Source organism: Somniosus microcephalus, chromosome 4 (genome assembly GCF_052327205.1).
Source record: "Somniosus microcephalus isolate GS21.2 chromosome 4, FLI_Smic_1.0, whole genome shotgun sequence".
NCBI lineage: Eukaryota > Metazoa > Chordata > Chondrichthyes > Squaliformes > Somniosidae > Somniosus > Somniosus microcephalus.
This window is the reverse complement of record NC_140990.1, coordinates 252,356,630-252,378,237: the sequence shown is the minus strand read 5'-3', so window position 1 is coordinate 252,378,237 and position 21,608 is coordinate 252,356,630. Positions and strand designations below refer to the sequence as shown.

At 46.0% G+C, this 21,608-nt stretch overlaps 1 protein-coding gene across 2 annotated transcripts in view; it reads right to left on the bottom strand.

Moving 5' to 3' along the window:
• Positions 1–567: 567 nt before the first annotated feature.
• The window catches only part of bbs5 (Bardet-Biedl syndrome 5), a 46,819-nt gene continuing 25,778 nt past the window's right edge, over positions 568–21,608 (bottom strand). The window contains exons 6-12 of one of the 2 annotated variants that reach the window (XM_085986215.1): positions 16,254–16,389; positions 16,027–16,122; positions 15,168–15,230; positions 14,846–14,980; positions 5,138–5,221; positions 902–925; positions 568–784 (exon numbers count right to left, since the gene is read on the bottom strand). In XM_085986215.1, coding sequence (XP_085842341.1) covers positions 683–784; positions 902–925; positions 5,138–5,221; positions 14,846–14,980; positions 15,168–15,230; positions 16,027–16,122; positions 16,254–16,389 — 640 coding nt within the window. In that variant the 3' untranslated portion in view covers positions 568–682. The remainder of the gene's footprint in view (positions 785–901; positions 926–5,137; positions 5,222–14,845; positions 14,981–15,167; positions 15,231–16,026; positions 16,123–16,253; positions 16,390–21,608) is intronic. The other variant, XM_085986216.1, reaches the window with a different exon arrangement.

Genomic DNA, 21,608 nt, shown 5'->3' with positions numbered 1-21,608 from the left:
TTATTACTGTAACATTTTCTTCTGTTCGTTTTGGCTTATTTTTCTTCCTTTGTTTATCAAAGGATAGTTTCAATTTTCACTTAACACACAAAAAACCAGCTATAGTCACTAGCATTAATTGTGCTGCTGCCTAATTATAGCACTTGGTGGCCATGCGCAGAATTTCAATACGCTACTGTTTTGTACAGCATTCGGATACATCCAAAGAGATAATAAAAGGACTGAATGGCAAGCACGTGACCCTTAGCTGAGGTTACAGGACAGCCACCTAGTAAGAGAGAGTCGACTGTCATTATAACCATATCATAGTGTCTTTTTTAAATTAAATGTTTAATTTTCTAACGTTCAGAAGGAACATAGAAAGCAGAGAATGAATCACCATCTCCTGGCACTGACCCATTTTCAGTATTACTCTGTTCTCAGCAGCTAAAATCTTAATGAGAGTTTAAACTTTAAAAAGACAACAGGCACTAATAACCTTAGAGTAAGGGGAAGATGAGAAAAATTCATAACCAAACATTAATCTTGATTTTTTTTTTTTTTAATAAGAAACAAAAAGATGGTAAGCCATTTTTAATTGTTAAACTTTATTTTTGAGTAGCAATGATTACTGGAATTTGCATCATGTAGTCTCTGTACAAGAACCTCTTAAAACAAATCAATACAAAAGTGAACTTGAAGTTCAACCCATCACTTCCCAAAGTCCTTGAAGAGTGAAGCCATCTTTCAATTTCTCGATTGCAATCCCCAGTTCCTCGGAATAAACTGGCTCACGGTCTTGTTGCTTATTTAAAGAAAATATACAAGAAACATTAAATTTAGTTCCACAATATGTAGCAGTAGCTATATTCAAGATGTAATCACAATAAGCAATTAGCTGATCAAAGGAAGTTAGAAATACCTTATTAGCATCTGCAAAGTAAGCCTAGAATAGAAGACAAAATAAATTAAATATACACCAGAAAATTTTACAGTAATAAAGAGAGAAAGAACTTGCATTTTTATAGCACCTTTCATGACCTTAGGATGTCTCAAAGCACTTCACAGCCAGTGAAGTACTTTTGAAGCGTAGTAATGTAGGGAAATCATGCAGGTTAATTTCCCACTCTCTGCTAGTGGCAAAATTAAAATGGCTTGTTTCCTCAAGAGTAATAGTGTGTTTTTCTTTAAAATTTAGGAAGGACAGGCGAAAAGGAAAAAGAGGTGGGGTGGCCTTGTTAGTAAAGGATGAAATCAGAGCAATAGTGAGAAAGGATATTGGCTCAGAAAATCAAGATGTCGAATCAGTCTGGGTGGAGCGAAGAAGCACCAAGGGGCAGAAAACATTGGTGGGAGTTGTCTTTCGGCCTCCAAACAGTAGTGGTAATGTAGGGGATGGCATCAAACAGGAAATTAGAGATGCATGTAACAAGGGTACTACAGTAATCATGGGTGACTTTAATCTACATATAGACTGGCCAAACCAAATTAGCAGTAATATTGTGGAGGATGAATTCCTGGAGTGTGTACGAGATGGTTTTTTAGGCCAGTACGTTGAGCAGCCAACTTGGGAACAGGCTATTCTAGATTGGGCATTGTGCAATGAGAAGATGTTAATTAATAATCTTGTTGTGCGGGGTCATTTAGGGAAGTGTGACCATAACTTGAGAGAATTCTTCATTAAGATGGAAAGTGAAGAAGTCCAATCCGAAACTAGGGTCCTAAATCTAAACAAAGGAAACTACGATGGTAGGAGGAGTGAGTTGGCTATGATAGGTCTGGGGAGCTTCATTAAAAGGCATGATGGTGGATAGGCAATGGCTAATATTTAAGGAACAAATGCATGAATTGCAACAGTTATACATTCCTTTCTGGTGCAAAAACACAAAAGGAAAAGCAGCCCAACCATGGCTAACAAAAGAAATTAAGGATATTAGATCCAAAGAGGAGTCATATAAAGTTGCCAGAAAAAGTAGCAAGCCTGAGGATTGGGAGCAGTTTAGAGTTCAGCAAAAAAGGACCAAGAGATTGATTAAGAAGGGAAAAAGAGAGTATGAGAATAAACTTGCAAGGAACATAAAAGCGGATTGTAAAAGCTTCTACAAGTATGTAAAAAGAAAAAGATTAGTGAAGACAAATGTAGGTCCCTTACAGTCAGAAACGGGATAATTTATAATGGGGAACAAGGAAATGGCAGAGCAATTAAACAAATACTTTGGTTCTGTCTTCACGGAAGAGGACACAAATAACTTCCCAGAAATGCTAGGGAACCAAGGGTCTCGTGCGAAGGAGGAATTAAAAGAAATTAGTATTAGTAAAAAAGTAGTGCTGGAGAAATTAATGGGACTGAAAGCTGATAAATCCCCAGGGCCTGATAATCTGCATCCCAGAGTACTAAAAGAGGTAGCCATGGAAATAGTGGATGCATTGGTTGTCATCTTCCAAAGTTCTATAGATTATGGAACAGTTCCTGCAGATTGGAGGGTGGCAAATGTAACCCCACTATTTAAAAAAGGATGGAGAGAGAAAACAGGGAACTACAGACCAGTTAGCCTAACATCAGTAGTAGGGAAAATGCTAGAGTCTATTATAAAGGAGGTGGTAACAGGACACTTAGAAAATATCAACGGGATTAGACAAAGTCAACATGGATTTATGAAAGGGAAATCGTGTTTGACAAACCTACTGGAGTTTTTTGAGGATGTATCTGGTAGAATAGATAAGGGAGAACCAGTGGAAGTGGTGTATTTGGATTTTCAGAAGGCCTTTGATAAAGTCCCACATAAGAGGTTAGTGTGCAAAATTAAAGCACATGGGATTGGGGGTAATATACTGACATGGATTGAAAACTGGTTAACAGACAGGAAACAGAGAGTAGGAATAAATGGGTCTTTTTCAGGGTGGCAGGCGGTGACCTAGTGGGGTACCGCAGGGATCAGTGCTTGGGCCCCAGCCTATTCACAATATATATCAATGATTTGGATGAGGGAACCAAATGTAATATTTCCAAGTTTGCTGACGACACAAAACTAGGTGAGATTGTGAGTTGTGAGGAGGATGCAAAGAGGCTTCAAGGCGATTTAGACAAGTTGAGTGAGTGGGCAAATACATAGCAGATGCAGTAGAACGTGGATAAATGTGAAGTTATCCACTTCGGTAGGAAAAACAGAAAGGTAGAGTATTATTTAAATGGTGATAGATTGGGAAATGCTGATGTACAAAGGGACCTGGGTGTCCTTGTAAACCAGTCACTGAAAGCAAACATGCAGGTGCAGCAAGCAGTTAGGAAGGCAAATGGTATGTTGGCCTTCACTGCTAGAGGATTTGAGTACAGGAGCAAGGATGTCTTACTGCTGTTATACAGGGCCTTGGTGAGACCACACCTGGAGTACTATGTGCAGTTTTGGTCTCCTTACCTAAGAAAGGATATACTTGCCATAGAAGGAGTGCAGCGAAGGCTCACTAGACTGATTCCTGGGATGGCAGGACTGTCGTTATGAGGAAAGATTGGGTCGACTAGGCCTGTATTCACTAGAGTTTAGAAGAATGAGAGGGGATCTCATTGAAACGTATAAAATTCTGACAGGGCTAGACAGACTGGATGCAGGGAGGATGTTTCCCCTGGCTGGGGGGTCTAGAACGAGGGGTCACAGTCTCAGGATAAGGGGTAGGACATTTAGGACTGAGATGAGGAGAAATTTCTTCACTCAGAGGGTGGTGAACCTGTGGAATTCTCTACCTCAGAAGGCTGTGGAGGCCAAGTCACAGAATATATTTAAGAAGGAGATAGATAGATTTCTAGACACAAAAAGCATCAAGGGGTATGGGGAGAGAGTGGGAATATGGTATTGAGATAGAGGATCAGCCATGATCATATTGCATGGCAGAGCAGGCTCAAAGGGTCAAATGGCCTACTCCTGCTCCTATTTTTCTATGTTTCTATGTCACTCTCCCAAGGACCTAAGCATTGTTTTACATATTCTATTACATTATGTTACCAAGTCTCAAAGAGTATGAACTTTCAAATAAACCTTTATAAACTCTCCATTTTATTACCCCGCTTAGTTTATGTGGTATAAAAATTGAAAATTCCAGTATTTAAAAGTGATAAGGCCCAATCTCATAATCCTTACTTCTCATCCTCTACCAAGTTTCAGTAGATGACACAATTTCCCACCTGTACTCTTAAGATATTTAAGGTCAGGTTCAGTATCAAACCTGGAAGGAAATTTGTAGCATTAGACTGAAGTCAAGCAAGATCTGCAAGCGGTGTTTAACCAATTTAAGCATGACAATCTTGATAAAAGGTATGAACACTTTGATTTATTGCCTTCCCCAAAATGGACGACCTCCTGCGTTAAAAAATGTCAATTACTGGACAGCAGAAAAAACTAAAATAATGCTGTTAAGTAAAGGACTTCTAAACAAGAATAAATTAAAGCTCTTCTACATTACCCTATATTGTATCAAAAATTCTATATTTGCAATTTCCACCATCAGAGCATACAGATTTGCCTACATACATGTTCCAACATGAGGCATAAATTGTGATGTTGTACTGCTAACATCATACATCTTGATTACTGATGGCCTCCTCACCTGTGTTGTCAAGGTACTCAGCATGACACCAGACATTTTTTCATTAAGAAAGGCAAGGGAAAGAAACACGATAAAACATTGTAGAATGCAAGATAAGCTAACCTGCATGAGTTTCCTGATTTGTGCATATGCGTGAGTGGCTGAACTATCTGTACAAATTCTGTTGCTCACCTGGAATATTCATTATTTTAGATGTAAAATGAAGGAAACAGTTATAACAGATAATAAATGCTTCAAGTTCAAGTTACTGTATGTGGTACGAAGAGACAGTAACACCACCCAGGCACCTGATTAGCCTATTTGCAAAGGTGATCTTAATACACAGGTATCGCACTATTTTATTATGGGATTGCAGACTGAAATATGCACAGAATTACTGTAACACAATAGCCTTTTTTATTAATAGTATCCAGTGTAATCTTCAGTCAATATTTTCCTTTCAATGAAAAAACAAATATATTTTCCAAAATACACAATTTACATTGAATAACATCAAGTGCTACATAGCCTATAGGCTCTTTTCACTCATTGATTGCATTTGTTTTTAATTGACACTCACCACAAAAGCATCAGTCTGTTCCTCTGGTTCAATTTCAACATCATCTTGAACTTGCTCAACTGTCAGGTCCTCAAGTGGCTGAGGCTGTAACACAACCATTGACACTGTATATACAGATCCACGATTATACCTGCATTGCTTAGCCCTTGAGATAACTTAAGAATAAATTAGTTCTCTTTCAATTAGTTTTGTGCTATTTACTCATTAATAAATAGAATGAAATCCAACCCATTGTTAACAAAAATAGCTGTGACCAGTTACCCTGGCAAATACAGCTACTTTTTTGTAAATTACTGTGACCTTACCAGGCAGCAGCTGAATTTACCTTAAGCTATTTGCGATTGTCAATACATAAAGGGGCCAACAATATGATCTTTGGCACCTGTAGCTCTACTGCACATTGGATTCTGGCTCCCTGCATTATGGGGCACTTGAACCCTCCAAGAGCCATAATGCAATGCAAAAGCACTTGCAGTCTGCACCTGATGTGTGCTAGACTCAGTTACATCCCAATTTCTATAATATCTCCCCATAACATGTTTGGTGTGCCTCTATAGCATTCCAGAAACGCCAGTACCTTTGTAGGACAGGCACTGCATGAACATCTCACCCGTTCAGCTGTCTCTGAAAAATGTATTACTGTTTTTCAGGTTTCTGTGTAGCTGTTTACCATTTACTGCCTCTGTGTTATGTTGTTGATGTGGGAAAAAGGGAAAGTGAAACTTATTGGAACCTTACTGACAGCTTCTTAAAACTGCACCACATCTGTTCTGCCTGCCCATTTCTCCAGGGTTATTGTGTGCTGTTTCAAAAGGAACTATGGGTATCCTTCTAGCCATCACTCTCTATCTGAGGTTCTGAATGAGGTGACTCACGAGAGGAATGCCACACAGGTGCGCTTGTATCGAAGATCATTAATGATGGCCTGCCACGTATACAGGCCTAAACATTTGTACCCGGACTTGTTCAATGAAACCTGTATGCAGAAACTGTGCTTTCCCAAACTGCACTGACCTCTGTACACTTCTGCAGCTAGATCTGCAAACCACCTCAACAACAAGGACATTCCGGTCAGTCAAAGTGATCTCAGTCTTGAACTTTTATGCAGTAGAGTCATTATAAGCAACAACAGGAGCTATCTGGCAAATTACACAACCTGCAGTGCACACTTGTATTATACAGGTCACAGGTGCCTGCTTGCCCCAACCTCTCAATTAATCAGCCTCCCCATAGAAAAGACACAGTAACACAAAAGACCCCATAACTTTTATCATCTGGTTAGGTTCCCCAAAGTACAGCTCGCTGTTGTTGGAATGCATATGACCATATGGGCTCCTACCCCCAAAGCCACCCTTTTCATGAACAGAAAGAGGTTCTACTCTATCAATATACAGCTGGTCTGTACCATAGATACTGAATTAGTGACATTAATGCCCATCATTGGCAATTGCCATTCATTTGACAGCAATCCACAGTTCCACAATTATTTAAAGGGCCAGGAAGGCTGGATAGATGCTGGGGGACCAAGGTTATCCACTGCAGCCATCACTACTTACCCCATTGAGAAACAGAGGGAAAGAAAGAATTTGCATTTATGCATGACCTTTCACATCCTCAGGTTATCCCAAAGTACTTTGTATTCAATTAGTTACACTTGGAGTTTACCCACTGTTGTTATGTAAGCAAACATGGCAGCCAATTTGTGTACAGCAAGTTGCCACAAACAGCAATGAGATGAATGGCGTTGTTGGTTGAGGGATAAATGGTAGTCAGGAAAACTCCTCTGCTATTCTTCAAATAGTGCCATAGACATTTTGGGGTTAATTTTAGCTCAGGTGCAGGGAATTGGCGGGTTCCCCGAATTTAGTGATTCTGACACGATTGTAAATGGGTTTGTGAGATTGATGCAAATTTAACACAATTGGCCAATTGATTTCCAGCGTGTGGGAAGCCTTGGCAATTGAGTATTTCCAGTCAGAAAGTCGCAGAGTACGACGTCATCATTGCTGCTGCTTTTAAGGTCCACAGCAAGCCTTGCTTCCTCTGCAGGCTTCCAACCTTCAACATTAAAATGACACAGGAGCCTGCAGGAGGAACGGCCAGATCTGCCCCCAAATTTGATGAGGCTTCACTACAGGCATTACTGGATGGTGCTAGGGCCCATAGGGAGGTCCTCTTCCCTTCTTCAGGGAGGAATAGGCCTCCCAGCAAGACCGGGGCTGTGTGGCTAGAGGTGGCAGGTCAGGTCAACTCCTTGGGGCTTACACGAAGAATGTGGTTGCAGTGCAGGAAAAGATTCCATGACCACCTTCGCACTGGAAAAAGTAAGTACTGTATGAAGTTCCCATCACCCTCAATCTGTTCCACATTGTCTTTCCTCACCAGCACTCAGCTTTAGCAATCTCTTCCTGCACATCCCACTAGACACTCACATCCATGGACCCTTAGCCATTCCCTCTCTCTCTATGCTCACATTCACAGAACTATTCCACCATGAAGCCCTCACACTCCCTCTCACTCTGATGCTTTGAACACAACTGACTACACACAGGGAGGGCCCTTGGTCTTGCAACCTCACTCCATCTTTGTCTCCTTCTAAGTATCTATGCTATGCAATCTCTGCACTCACTCCTTCATTGTCACTCAACCTCCACTTGTCTCCCTCATTGCAGGAAAAGAGAGCTCACAACAGGAGAGCGCGAGCCAGGACAGGAGGAGGGCCGCCCTCATTAGCCCAGCTCACAGAATCACAGAAACCTCACAGTGCAGATAGAGGCCATTTCGGCCCATCGAGCCTGCACCGACACATATCCCACCCGATCCCCGTAACCCCACCTATTTAATCCCCCTAACACTAAGGGTCAATTTATCATAGCCAATCAACCTAACCCGCACATCTTTGGACTGTGGGAGGAAACCGGAGCACCCGGAGGAAACCCACGCAAACACGGGGAGAACGTGCAAACTCCACACTCACCCCCTGGGAGGAAGGTGTCCTGGAGATTGGGGGGGGGCTGACCGCGAAGCGGAAGTTGGGGAAGGACAGACAGGAGCATCCCCGCAAGCTGGTGACAGAATAGTTTTCCCTCTCTCTCATTGGCATTGCATGAGTCGCTGATAATGATTCTGAAGCTACATCATATGGACTTATAATCATCTGCAAAATGCAATGTGCATGTAACCTTGGCATCACATCTCTAACTTTTTCCTTGACTCCCCCACAGGACCATCGAGAGCCCCCGTCCCCACTCTGCAGGAGGAAGAACCTGAGCAGCCAGACTCCTCAGAGGAATCTGCAACCTCTGAGGGCGCAGCGTCATCAGAAATAAGCGCACCCAGCACCAGCGCAGACACTCACACCTCGGTGGGACCTTCGGGACATAGAGTAGAGTTGTCACCTGGTGTATCACAGCTCACAAGTGAGCATCAGCAGATTGTGGAGACAGGGAAAGCAGTGGAGAGTCCTCGTCGGTGGGCGCAGGACTCTGCCAGCTCGGCTGAGCTGCATGTCAAACCTCTGCCTCTGGGTCCATCCGTAAGATCAGAGGTGATGGAACTCCATGCACCGATGCAGGAGTCTCTGGCAGGTTTTGTCTCCAGGGTCGCTGCGAGTGTGGAGCGAAGGGAGGAGTCCATAGCGAACATGAGCAGAGCCTTTGTGGAGTCAGTGGCACATGAATGCATCAACACGGAAAGGATGGCTACCTACGTGGAAATGATTGCTGCCTCCGTGGTAAGGCTGGCTACGGTAGAGGAGAGGAGGGCTACGGCCATGGAGGAGGTTAGTCGCCAGGGTATGGAAAACATGGTGAGTGTTCAGAATAGAATGACATCTCTTGAGAAGCGATGGGCATCTATTGAACAGAGAAACCAGACCTTCATGGAAGTCCTTCCGAGTAGGACTGCCATTGCAGATACGGGTCCCCATGGCCCCCCCCCCCGATGTGCAGCAAGCTGCTCTCAAGCCACTTGCAGGCACCGAGGGGGACCTGACCCATGAGAGGGAGGTTGGTGGCAGACCTCAAGGAAGTGGGGGCTCCTCTCCAAGCGCTCACACTTCCATGCCACTGCAGAGCCCTTGGTCAGAGCCCCGCCGGAGTCCACACCTAACGGAGATAGACGTCTCAACTCCTGCACAGCCGCAGGAGCAGCAGACTGCTGGCGAGCCCTCACATGCTCGCCACCCCAGAGGACGCCCGCCAAAGGTGTCGAGACAGGAGCAGCAGGAAAGTGAACAAGGGGCCTCCACATCTGCTGAAGCCACAGGGGAACCACTACATAGGAGCACGCGTAAGAGGAAAATAAAGCACAAATAGTCACAAGGGTAGTTACTTGGGTGAAATGCTGTGTATTTTGGAAAAATGCCATCAGTTGTGTGTTTCATAAAAATTCTGTTGGCAACTGCTGCAGTTTTGGCGTGTGTCATTTCGCAAACAGGGCTTTCACATTGAGGGCTTAGGATTACTTGCAGTTGTCAGGATGCTGGTCAAATAGCTCGGAATCCGCAGGGTTTGGCCATTGTCGATGCTCAGGTAAGAAGCTGCGAGGCAAAAGAGTTTGATTAACTAGGCTAAGCAAATCTGGCCAGGATGAGTGCGTTCCTTGCATCCCGGGCAGCAAGGTTCTCGCGTAATGCTGCCGCTGGTTGATGGGCCTCTGCAGGATGCTCGTTCTCGCCCTCCTCCGCCTCCTCATCTGAGGAGGGTATGAGAGGAGCCACTTGGTCCTCAGGAATCTGCAAGCCACGACTCTGAGCCGTGTTGTGGAGTGCATAGCAAACCACGACGATTTTGGAGACCCTGGCTGCTGAGTACTGTAGGGCTCCACCTGATCTATCCAGGCATCTGAAGCGCATCTTCAGCAAGCCGATGGTTTGCTCGATTATGGATCTGGTGGAAATGTGGCTGGAGTTGTAGCGCTCCTCAGCTTCGTTGGCTGGCCTCCTCAATGGCGTCATTAGCCAAGTCCTCAGTGGATAGCCCTTGTCTCCAAGTAGCCATCCGTGAAGTTGGTCTGGCGGACTGAATAGCGGAGGCACGCTAGACTGGCGCAGTACGAAGGAGTCATGGCAACTGCCAGGGTACTTGGCACAAACATGCAAAATCTCCTTGTGGTCACACACCAGCTGAACGTTAAGGGAGTGGAAGCCCTTGCGGTTGACAAAAATACCTGGATTGCGATGGGGTGCCCTAAGGGCCACATGTGTGTAGTCAATGACGCCCTGCACCCTTGGAAAGTCTGCCAGATGAGCTAATTCAGCCGCTCGCGCCGTCAAATTTGCGCGATCCCTGGTGAAATGGATGTGATTGTGCGCGAGGGCAAAGAGGGCATCGGTTACTTGCGTGATGCAAGTGTGTGCGGCCGACTGGGAGATGCCGCTGATGTCTGCTGCTGATCCCTGGAATGAGCCTGAGGCAAAAAAGTTGAGTGCGGTGGTGACTTTGATGGCCACTGGTAAGGAGTATCCACCTGGTCCTCTGGGCTGCAGGTCTTGCTGTATCATTGCGCAGATGTCAGTCACCACCTCTCGCGAAAGTCAGAGCCGCCTTTGGCACTGCTGCTCAGTCATGTTGAGGTAGCTGACCCTGTGTCTGTAGACCCTGTTTGGGGGGTATCTCCTGTGCCGACGGGCTTCCATGCGCTGGCCCCTTCTGCCTCAGGTGGGTGAGCAGCAGCCTGTCGCTCCTGCTGCTGTTGCGCCTGGTTCTGCTGCCATGCCTGGTGCTGGAGGTCCTCTAATGCCAAGAAGGGAAGGAAAAAAAGGCCTCCCATGCTTCTGGTAGATGCCTCAGTTGAGGAAGCGCTGAGTGAGGGTGGCGAGAGGGGTCTCGCAGGAGGTCACACTGGAGAAGTGTGTGAGGCTACAACCTTCCACAGGTGTGGTTAGGCCTGGTAAAAGTTGCCCCAGACCTGAGACAACAAAGTCCTGCCACCTGCAAATGATGACTGATCAAATATCCTCTTTAATGTTGGACCTGCAGCTGATAGTCAACAAGCCAAGAGTGTTCACGCCAGGTTTCACAGGCGTCATCCCCACCAGGCGTGTTTTACGTGGGAAAAGGGTTAAACAGGCAAGGGCCTGTTAAAATGGGATTATGAAGGCTAATTAGTGCTGTTTAAGGGCCCTAAAGACCAGTCCCGCCAGTTGTAAGCGGGACTGATTCGGGTCAATCAGACACACCTAGGTTAAAATGGCATGGAGGCGGGAACCAGGTGGGGGCGGGGGGTCGTGACCCCCAGGTTTTGCGATTTTAACCCCCCGCACGCCTAAAAGCCCACCTCATGGCCCAATGAAAATTGAGGCCTTTATGTCCACGAGAAGGCAGACACGGTCTAATTTTATCGTATCATCCAAAAGATGGTATCTCTGAAAATGCAGTACTCCATCAGTATTGCACTGGAATGCCAGTCTGGATGATGTGCTCAAGTCCCAGAACGGGGTTGAATCCATGATATCCTGATTCAGAGGGGAGTGTGCAAACTGACACAAGGCTGACACTATGCAGGTAGACTATCCTTTATCCGAAAACCTCGGGACCAGCCGAGTTTCGGATAAAGGAGAATTTCGGATTTTGGAAGGTGGGTTGGCGGTGGGTCGTGCGCACGACTTACGCTGACGCTCAGCGTAAGTCAGTCGGGGTCGGCGGGGGTTGGGGGGGATCGGCGGTTGTCGGGGCTGGCGGGGTCCGCGGGGGGGGTCGGCGGTTGGCGGGGGGGTCGGCGGTTGTCGGGGCCGGCGGGTCCGCGGGGGGGTCGGCGGCTGGCGGGGTCGGCGGTTGTCGGGGTCCGCGGGGGGGTCGGCGGTTGTCGGGGCTGGCGGGGTCCGCGGGGGGGTCGGCGGCTGGCGGGGTCGGCGGTTGTCGGGGTCCGCGGGGGGGGTCGGCGGTTGTCGGGGCTGGCGGTTGTCGGGGCTGGCGGGGGGGTCGGCGGTTGTCGGGGCTGGCGGGGTCAGCGGTTGTCGGGGCTGGCGGGGGGGTCGTGCGCACGACTTACCCTTTATCCGAACTTCCGCAACCGGAACCCTCTAAAAACCGAAGGTTTTTTCGTTCAGCGTAAGTCGTACGCACGACTTACGCTGAACGAAAAAACCTTCGGTTTTTAGAGGGTTTCGGTTTTCGGAAGTCCGGATAAAGGGTAGTCTACCTGTATTGATATAATGAGGCACACATTGTTACCATAGTCTCGACCAAGCACACCAAAGGTCAGATGTCTGGACCAATAAGGGGAAGTGCAGTAGTACAACCCAACAAAGGTAACTAAAATTATTGCAGCCTGTTCTGTTTCCCATAACTTTGCCCTGCAAATGGACTTTACCATGGAGCAGGTTGCAGAAACCACACATGATACCAAGCAAGAGCCAGAAGACATGCCTGCCCAAACAAGTGCCCAATCAGCCAATCAGTTTTATTGAAGACTTGTTTACTTCACTACATGACATAGCCAAAGCACAACCATTATTTCCACAAATACTCAATATCTTCGTCAAATAAAACCTTGGCTCCATTGCCCTGACCCCAACATTGGGAGCTCTGAATTCAGCAGCATTCTCATTAATTATTTTAATCTGCCTCAAAGGAAAAACCTCTCAGAACATGGTAAAGAATTGGGTAAAATCACCAATTGCCAGTGGGGAGCACTGCTGAATGAAAGTGTGAGTTGGAGATAGGGATAAAACACCATGGGGGGAATTTTAACCCCAAAAAACAGGTGGGTTGGGGTTGGGTGGGAGGTTAAAGTGTTAAAAAACTGAATCCTGACCCCAACCTGTCTACTTCCAATTTTAACAGAGACGGGATGGAGAGCCAACCTGCTCCCAGGAGGTGGGTCACCCATTTAAATATTATAATGAGGCTGGCCTGCTCATGGTGATCCACCATTTCAAATTTAACTGTGGGAAGGTGGGTTTCCCTGGCCTCGGGGAACCGTCAGCTAAAGGAGGCAAGGACTGCTGGATCCAGGAGCTAAGTGCCTTTCCACTTACCTGCTGGATCAAGCGTCCTGCCTCACCCACCCATCCACCGCGATTGGGCACTTCTCCCGACCCTTCTGACTTCCCTCAACCCCCTCCGAGGCCTTCGACCTCCCCCACGAGGCTTCTGATCTCCCCTTGACCTCCCCCAAAGCCTCCAACCTCCCCCCTCCGGCCCCTGACCATCCACCCGATCTTCCACCAGCCCCGATCCTCCGGCAACAATCCTCCTCCGGCCCCCGACCACCCCCCACCGATCCTCCTTCAGCCCCCGACCAACGCCCCGATCTTCCTCCAGCCCCCGACCACCATCCCACAATCTTCCTCTGGCCCCTAACCACACCCCCAACTCCTGTCTGTGGCCTAGTGCCACAGGCCTACCCGCTCAACAGCCAGTCAGCCTCTCCATCTGGCTGGCTGAGGGTGGGAAATGGAGCTTTGAAATGTTAATCAGGCCCTGCAGTTAAATTTGGCAGGGCCTGCCGTTCTTCCGGGTTTCCCAATCGCTTTCTCACGCCCACCCCTCCTGCCCCCCGCACCCAGTTTAAAATTGTGGCCTATATTGCTTATTCTCTAGTCACATTCCCTTTAACCAGTGGATGGCGGAGTTTTGTACCAGTTATAATCTGTAAAGGGTTGTAAAGAGTAGCACAGGTATATGCTGTACACGGACGTATGTGCTGTGAGGAGGATGCCGAGAAACTCCAGGATGATTTGGACAGGTTGGGTGATTGGGCAGAAGCATGGCAGATGCAATATAACGTGGATAAATGCGAGGTTATCCACTTTGGTGTCAAAAACAGGAAGGCAGATTATCTGAATGGCAATAGATTGGGAGAAGGGGAAGTGCAACGAGACCTGGGTGTCCTTGTGCACCAGTCGCTGAAGGTAAGCATGCAGGTGCAGCAGGCGGTTAAGAAGACAAATGGTATGTTGGCCTTCGTAGCGAGAGGGTTTGAGTACAGGAACAAGGATGTCTTGCTGCAGTTGTACAGGGCCTTGGTGAGACCGCACCTTGAGTATTGTGTGCAGTTTTGGTCGCTTTACCTGAGGAAGGATGTTCTTGCCATAGAAGGAGTTCAGCGAAGATCCACCAGGCTGATACCTGGGATGACAGGAATGACATATGAGGAGAGATTGGGTCGATTGGGCTTATATTCGCTGGAGTTTAGAAGAATGAGAGGGGATCTCATTGAAACTTATAAAATTCTGACAGGACTGGACAGACTAGATGCAGGAAGGATGTTCCCGATGGTCGGGGAGTCCAGAACCAGGGGTCACAGTCTAAGGATAAGGGGTAAGCCATTTAGGACAGAAATGAGGAGGAATTTCTTCACCCAGAGAGTGGTGAACCTGTGGAATTCTCTACCACAGAAGGCAGTAGAGGCCAATTCATTAAATATATTCAAGAAGGAGTTGGATATATTTCTTAAGGCTAAAGGGATCAAGGGATATGGGGAGAAAGCAGGGACAGGGTACTGAATTTGGATGATCAGCCATGATCGCATTGAATGGCGGAGCAGGCTCGAGGGGCCGAATGGCCTACTCCTGCTCCTATCTTTTATGTTTCTATGGACCACATAATCAATCCCAAAGTGTATTTTATATACCTAGCTGTGCAGTCCTATCTATGCACATATTCCAACAGTTCACAGCAGTTAGAATTTTTTCCTGAAAAATAATCACAACTTGTTAAATCTAAATTATGATATAATACTTAGAATATAACAAATAAGCACCTTTTCCTCCATTTCATACTGAACTCCAAAGATAGGGCAGGCAGAATAAACTTTATGCAAAGAATTTATCTCCTTTACCGCCTCTTGAAGTTTCTCCAAAGGATCAATTTTAAAACCAAGCACATACCCTCCACTCTAAAAATAACGACAAAGACATTACATTAATTATTCTGGTTGTCTACATAAGCATATCCAAGCAAAATATTCTTGTAGTCTGTTGTTAAAACATAATGTATAGATTTAGATTTACGCAGGAAGAATAGTATCACTAGTATATATCTTGTTAAAATATATGTCAAAATAAATATTTTAAAAGGCTTACCTGTTGTGAACTTTCTATTACAAGTGCTAACCCAAACTTCGAGTCCCTGATTTTTATTGATCGCTGGAATGAAACACAAAATAAACTTTATGTCATGCATACATCAGACGATAACCAAAAACCATATTAAAAACTGCAGACTTTAACCATATTGTCCCAATGTCCCATTGATTACCAAAAAAATGGTGATGTAAACATTATTTTGGACATGGAATTTTCTGCATCTAATGGATCAAAAACTGTATACTCTTCCTCCCATGTGCAACTGATGCAGTTTATACTGTTTTTATGGTTCAAACTCATTGGTTAAGAATCACTTCAACATTATTATTAAATTATAGCCTTTTAATCACTTCCAGGAGCGAGCCTTTGTCACAGTGGTTAGCATTTGCCTCCGAGTCAGTCAGTGTAGGGTTCAAGCCCTGCTCCAGACAGCCCGGCAAGTGGAGACTAGAGCTGCAGCTCTATATTCTGGCTTGACATACACCCACCGGACGTGAGTATCCCGCTGTGAGTGGCCCCCTCATTGATGGGTTATGGAATCCCTCAAAAAAATTAATAGAAGCTGTAAATTTGGACCAACCTTGTTTGAAGCCATTGGGCCAAGGGAAAACACGACGTGCAGCAAAAAAAAACCGCTACATAGGGCTAACTACCCAAACGGCTGGTATAATCTAGTTATGGAAACTACCAGTGTGAAAGCTGGTAGCAGCAATACGTTCTCTAATCAGGATATGCCACCTACTCCCCCAAAATCACTTCCAGGTACTCATTAGTCTATATTTTTAATATATATTTATTTATAAGACATGTTGAGAATGCCTAGCATACATTACTAGAAAGGAAAATAAAAACTTACAATTTGTAGATAGGGAATGCTAACATTAAAACTATCGTTCATGTTTGCATGCCATACTATCCGAACATTTGTGATGAAAAAGGTTCCCAAATTGCCCTGTGGGGGAAGAAAAACAAGTAGGAATATTATTCATGGTGCAACAAAATAACAGAGAAGCCAAAGCAAAATCTGCAGATGTAAGCTAACTACCCAACACAGGCATGCTTTAGGAAAAGGGTATAACATACCTGATCACTTGATAGATTCCAGACACCATTAATTTTATCATAAACCTGTTCCTGTGGCAGAAGTCTTAACTGCTTGTTTTGAATGAGAGCTCCTCTTAATTTAAGATCCCTGTAAATTTTCGATGTCTCATATGCCCTGTAAAGAAATTGAAGTAGCTGAGAATTCTTAAAGATTTGAGCTATCGTAATGGCAATTTTCATTTAGAATAGGGTCATTTGAGAGGACCAAGTGATGAGGCAGTATTATTTAACACCACTTCACTCACACATGCCAGTACCATTACACTGCTGCTAGTGGTATAGCAAAGGCATAAAACGCATCAACAGCCAATAGTCTCCTAGGAGTCTCGTCAGATCACTGTAAAAACTTAGGCTTTAGTCTGCCTAAAATGTGTCAATATTTCCTTTTTACAACTACTTTGCTGGGCACAAAATTTATAGCTTTATAGGAAAATTTCTCGTGTCTGTGTCCTCTCCTCTGCTTCTGAAGACATAGGGCTCGATTTTCATTGGGCTGTTGAGGCGGGATTGGAGGCGTGTGGGGGGGGGTTAAAATCGCGAAATCGGGGGGCACAAACCAATCCCGCCTCCATGCCAGTTTCAAAGGAGGCAGATACCCGATCTGTGCTGGGACCCGCCTCCCCGAGACGGGAAATGGATTAGTGCCAATTAACTGCCCGGTAACAGGTAGTTAACAGGCAGTTTTTAGCCTAATCCCTATTTTTATCCCTGAAGTGTGGGATTCCCGACGGCTCCAAACCACGCCAAGTTAGCGAGGCGGACCGTCGGGCTTGGAGGGTTCGAGATGTCCAGTGTTCAGGTGAGTGATGTGTGCGTGAGTACAGAGGTAAGTGTGTTTGGTCTGTGTAAAGTGTTTAAATAAGTTTAAATTACCTTTACAGCCTTCCTTCCTTCAGGTCTCGGGAGTCCCTCATCTCACCGGCACAGAAAGCAGAACGGCCGCGAGCTGTCAAAAGTTGCAGCATTCAGCTTTCTGTTCTGGAGAGATCTCTAAATCAGCTTGAGAGGAAAGAATTAACTTAGTGTACAGATTGTCAGGCAACATCCGTGGAGAGAAAATAGAGTCAACGTTTCGGGTAAACCCTTTGTCAAGACTGAAGAAGCACAGGAAATGAAATAGATTAAAAGGCCAGTATGGAGGCTGGGAGAGAACAAAAGAGAAGTGAAGAGACATTGGGGGAGAAATTGGGTGAGTAGCGCCACCTGTTAGCGCCTAAAGAGGCAGTCAGTGGCTGTAGCGCCACTGGCTGCGTCTGCGGCGATATTCAGTAGGGGCGCTAATGGTGGCGTTAGGCATTTGCGCTGCGCCGCCAATGACGTCATCAGTGTGCGCAGCGCCCCATTCGTGCCCCGTTCGCGATATTTGGTAGCAAACGCCGCAGTTGCGCTGCTCGCTACCCGCGCCTGGTTCACGGGGCCTTACTGTGCCGGCAGTGGCGCAAGTTAAGGTGGAGGTGCGGGGCGGCCGCTTTTTCGGCGGCTGCCTGCCAGCACCTCCGTCCCCGGCCTCCTAACTGCCACCCCCCCCGGCATTGCCAGCTGTTTCCCGAGAGCCCGGCACTTCTCCTTGGTGCCGGGCTCATTTGCCGGCACTCGCGATCGGGGATTGCGCTGTTGCAGGCACCTCCCCCTTAACAGTGGGAGGAAAGCCTGCAGTACCGCAGCGTGCCGTGCCGCAGCATGTGGCGCTGTGGCACGTTGCGCTGCGATAATCAGTTTCAGCGCCCTAAAAGGGACGCGGAGCGCCTCGAGCCTCGCCCCGTGTCCCTCGAGGGGCACTGAAACTGAATTTCTGGTGATCGGTATCACTCCGATCACTGCGCTAAATCCTGCACTCCGCCGACTTTTGCGCCACTTTGGCGCCCCAACCCAATTTCTAGGCCATTAAGAGGTATTCAAAATGAGACGAGATGGTGATAGGACTAGTGGAGACAAAGGACTAGTCCTATCACCATCTTGTCTCGTTTTGAATACCTCTTAATGTCTCTTCACTTCTCTTTTGTTCTCTCCCAGCCCCCATACTGGCCTTTTAATCTATTTCATTTCCTGTGTTTCTTCAGTCTTGACAAAGGGTTCACCTGAAACGTTGACTCTATTTTCTCTCCACGGATGTTGCCTGGCCTGCTGAGTTTTTCCAGCATTTTCTGTTGTTATTTCGGATTTCCAGCATCTGCAGTATTTTGCTATCATACAGATTGTCAGTGTTTGACAGCTTCAAAGAGCTGTCAAAAGCTCTTGACAGATGAAATGTCAATCTATAATGTCACCTGTTGCCGGGTGGCCCTTAATTGGCCTGCTGAACCCGCTGGGCGGGCTCAACAAGGTCAATCAAGTGAAAATCGCGTGAGTTGGCCACAACTCGATGGAGGCGGGACTACAGCCCCAAAAGTTGTAGTCCCGCCTCCAGTATCAAAATCCAGCCCATAGACTCCTTTCTGGGATACAGTTCCATAGTTATGTTTTGGTACCTTGTGTACTCTTTTGATGCACACTATAAATAAATAAACTGTAACTAAACTTAAAACATTAAATGAAACTTAACAAATTAAATTAAAATTTGGTTGTTGGGGGTGATGATGCACTCCAGTCCCCGAGGTGCCCACCGGTCGCGGAAGGCCTCGAGCGTGCCAGCAGACACTGCGTGCTCCATCTCCAGGGCCACCCGGGCGCGAACGTGGCCGCAGAAGAGAGGCAGGCAGTTGGGCCAAATGACCCCCTTGACCACCCGCTGCCTGGACCAGTTAATGGCCACTTTGGCCAAGCACAGGAGCAGTCCCATGAGGAGGTCCCCCGACCTGCCCGCTCCCCTCTGCACTGGGTGACCAAAGATCAGGCGCGTGGGACTGAAGTGCAGCCAAAAATCGAGGACCAGCCCCTTCAAATAATGGAAGAGGGGCTGCAACCTCTCATACTCTACGTACACGTGGAACATGGACTCCTCTAGGCCGCAGAAAAGGCAAGCGGCCTGGGAGTCCGTGAACCTGCTTAAACCTTTATTGCACAGGACTGCTCCATACAACACCCTCCAGGCCAAGTCCCCAATAGATAAAGGGAGGATTCCCGCGTAGAGAGCCTTGGTACCTTGTGTAAGTGCTCATGCTTTATGTGCGAGTCTAGACAATGAGTGCCAGCAGGCTATTTGACTGCTGGGCATCACAGCCAAGTCTGAATCTGTCCTCACTTAATATCTATACATATGCACTTCCAACAATGATTAGCAATGGAAATCCTAGCCAATTTTCCCGTCTTTGACCCAGTGACGCCGAGGGCAATTGTAGTACAGAATGGGGATCAAATAAAGGATCTTCCTAGCTCAGTTCACTACTTTAGCCAGTTGAGCCATTGGTGGAGCTGTCAAATCTTGGTTTACTTCTGCAAAATAGATTACCTTCATTCAGAATAGGTGGGAAAGGGAAAGAAAGAATGAATTGAATCATATATTTCAAAAATATATGGTAAAATTTTTTCTTTTTCTAACCACAGCGCATGGGCGTGAAATTGGTCAATGTCAGTAGTGCAAAACAGGCTGTTAATGAATCGGCAGCATGATTTACACTGCGCCCAACTTTCTTTTCCATAGAAGTCCGTATTTCATTACTGGTGTTGACCAATTTCACCTCCTCCGTGTCTAATGTATACTTTCAGTTCGCACCAAAACAAAGCATTTATAACACTAAATTCTACATTGTATCTTTGAAAATTGAACTCATTAAAATGTGCGAAACAGGTAAAAATTACAAGGCAACAACCGCTTACACTTATATAGCACCTTAGTGTAACAAAAATATCCCCAGGGCACATCACAATGGGGGCTGAGGCGGAATTTGGATAATGAGCAGGAATTTTGAGAAGAGTTGGATGGATGATTGAAAGCAAGGGTGAAGAAGTGAGTTTTGATGAGGCATTTAAAGGTAGGGAGAGATGACACAAGGCAGAGGTTTATTTTTTAGTAAGAACAGAGCCCGAATGGATAAAGGCTGTGTCACCAATAGTAGAGTGGACGGAGGATGGGGTGCACAATCGGCCAGACAAAGAATAATGGAGGGTGTGAGCTGGGGTGCAGGGCTGGAAGTTTGCAGAAGTGAGGCCATGGAGAGATTTGTAAATGAGGATGTGATTTTAATATAATTCGGTGGGGGAAGAGAGAACCAGTGGATATTAAGGAGGCCAGAACACTAGGTGAGCAGGACTTAGTACATGTTAGGAAGCGGGCAGTAGAATTCTGGATGAGTTGTAGTTTACGTAACACAGCATGAGAAACCAATGAGGAGAGATTTGGAGAATTCGAATTAGAAGGCAACTAGCGGGTGGTGGGAGTAAGGAGGTAGGTGGTATAGTTCAGATGGAAATAGGTAGTTACGGTAATTAACATTACAAAATAGGCTTTGCATTGAATTTGACTTGTATTTTCCATTAGTAAAAGCCAAAAGTATTGCTAAAACTATCTGGATCAATTCTGGTTTTGTGCTGTTTATGTAAGTTGGATTGCAATGCTAGTGTTCTAATATTTAAATGTGAGCATCACTGTTTTAAATTCAGTTTATGATTTTAAAGAAAGCAATTACGACTTTAAAATGTTTTTTTCCAACACATATCTTTTATGAAGCAATAGCCCTTAAAGCACTCATATTGGCATTAGTTTTTACATGAATGATGTAAAGGGTAGAGAAAGCTCAGTAACTTCAGGCTGGGCTGGGAGCCAGCAGAACTCAAGCTTAACACACTATTAGCGGAGTCCTGCTGCATGTAGTGTTTTCCCTGGATCCAATGGCTTCAAACCAGGCTGGTCCAAATTTACAGCCTCGATTAAATTGAATGGAACTGCACCAGGTACAGGTAGTTATTCTGTGTTAGTGGCACTTTCAGAATGGCTCGAGGAGAAACGTGAAATGGTAGGAATCTGTTGGACAGGAAATCTAATACTGTTTTAACAAAAAATATAAATATTTTTGCAAGGATGCTATTTAGACAGACACTGGGGGAGTACTTTAACCAAAGTACTCCCCTTAGAACATAAGAAATAGGAGCAGGAGTAGGCCATTCGGCCCTTCAAGCCTGCTCCGCCATTCAATGAGATTATGGCTGATTTTCTGCCTCAATTCCATTCACCGGCCTTATCGCCATATCCCTTGATGCCCTTACTAGTCAGAAATCTATCAACTTCTGTTTTGAATATACCCAATGACTGAGCCTCCACAGCCCTCTGGGGTAGAGAATTCCAAAGATTCACCACCCTCTGTGTGGAGAAATTTCTTCTCATCTCAGTCCTGAATGGCCTACCCTTTATCCTGAGGCTGTGGTCCCTGGTTCTAGACTCCCCAACCAAGGGAAACA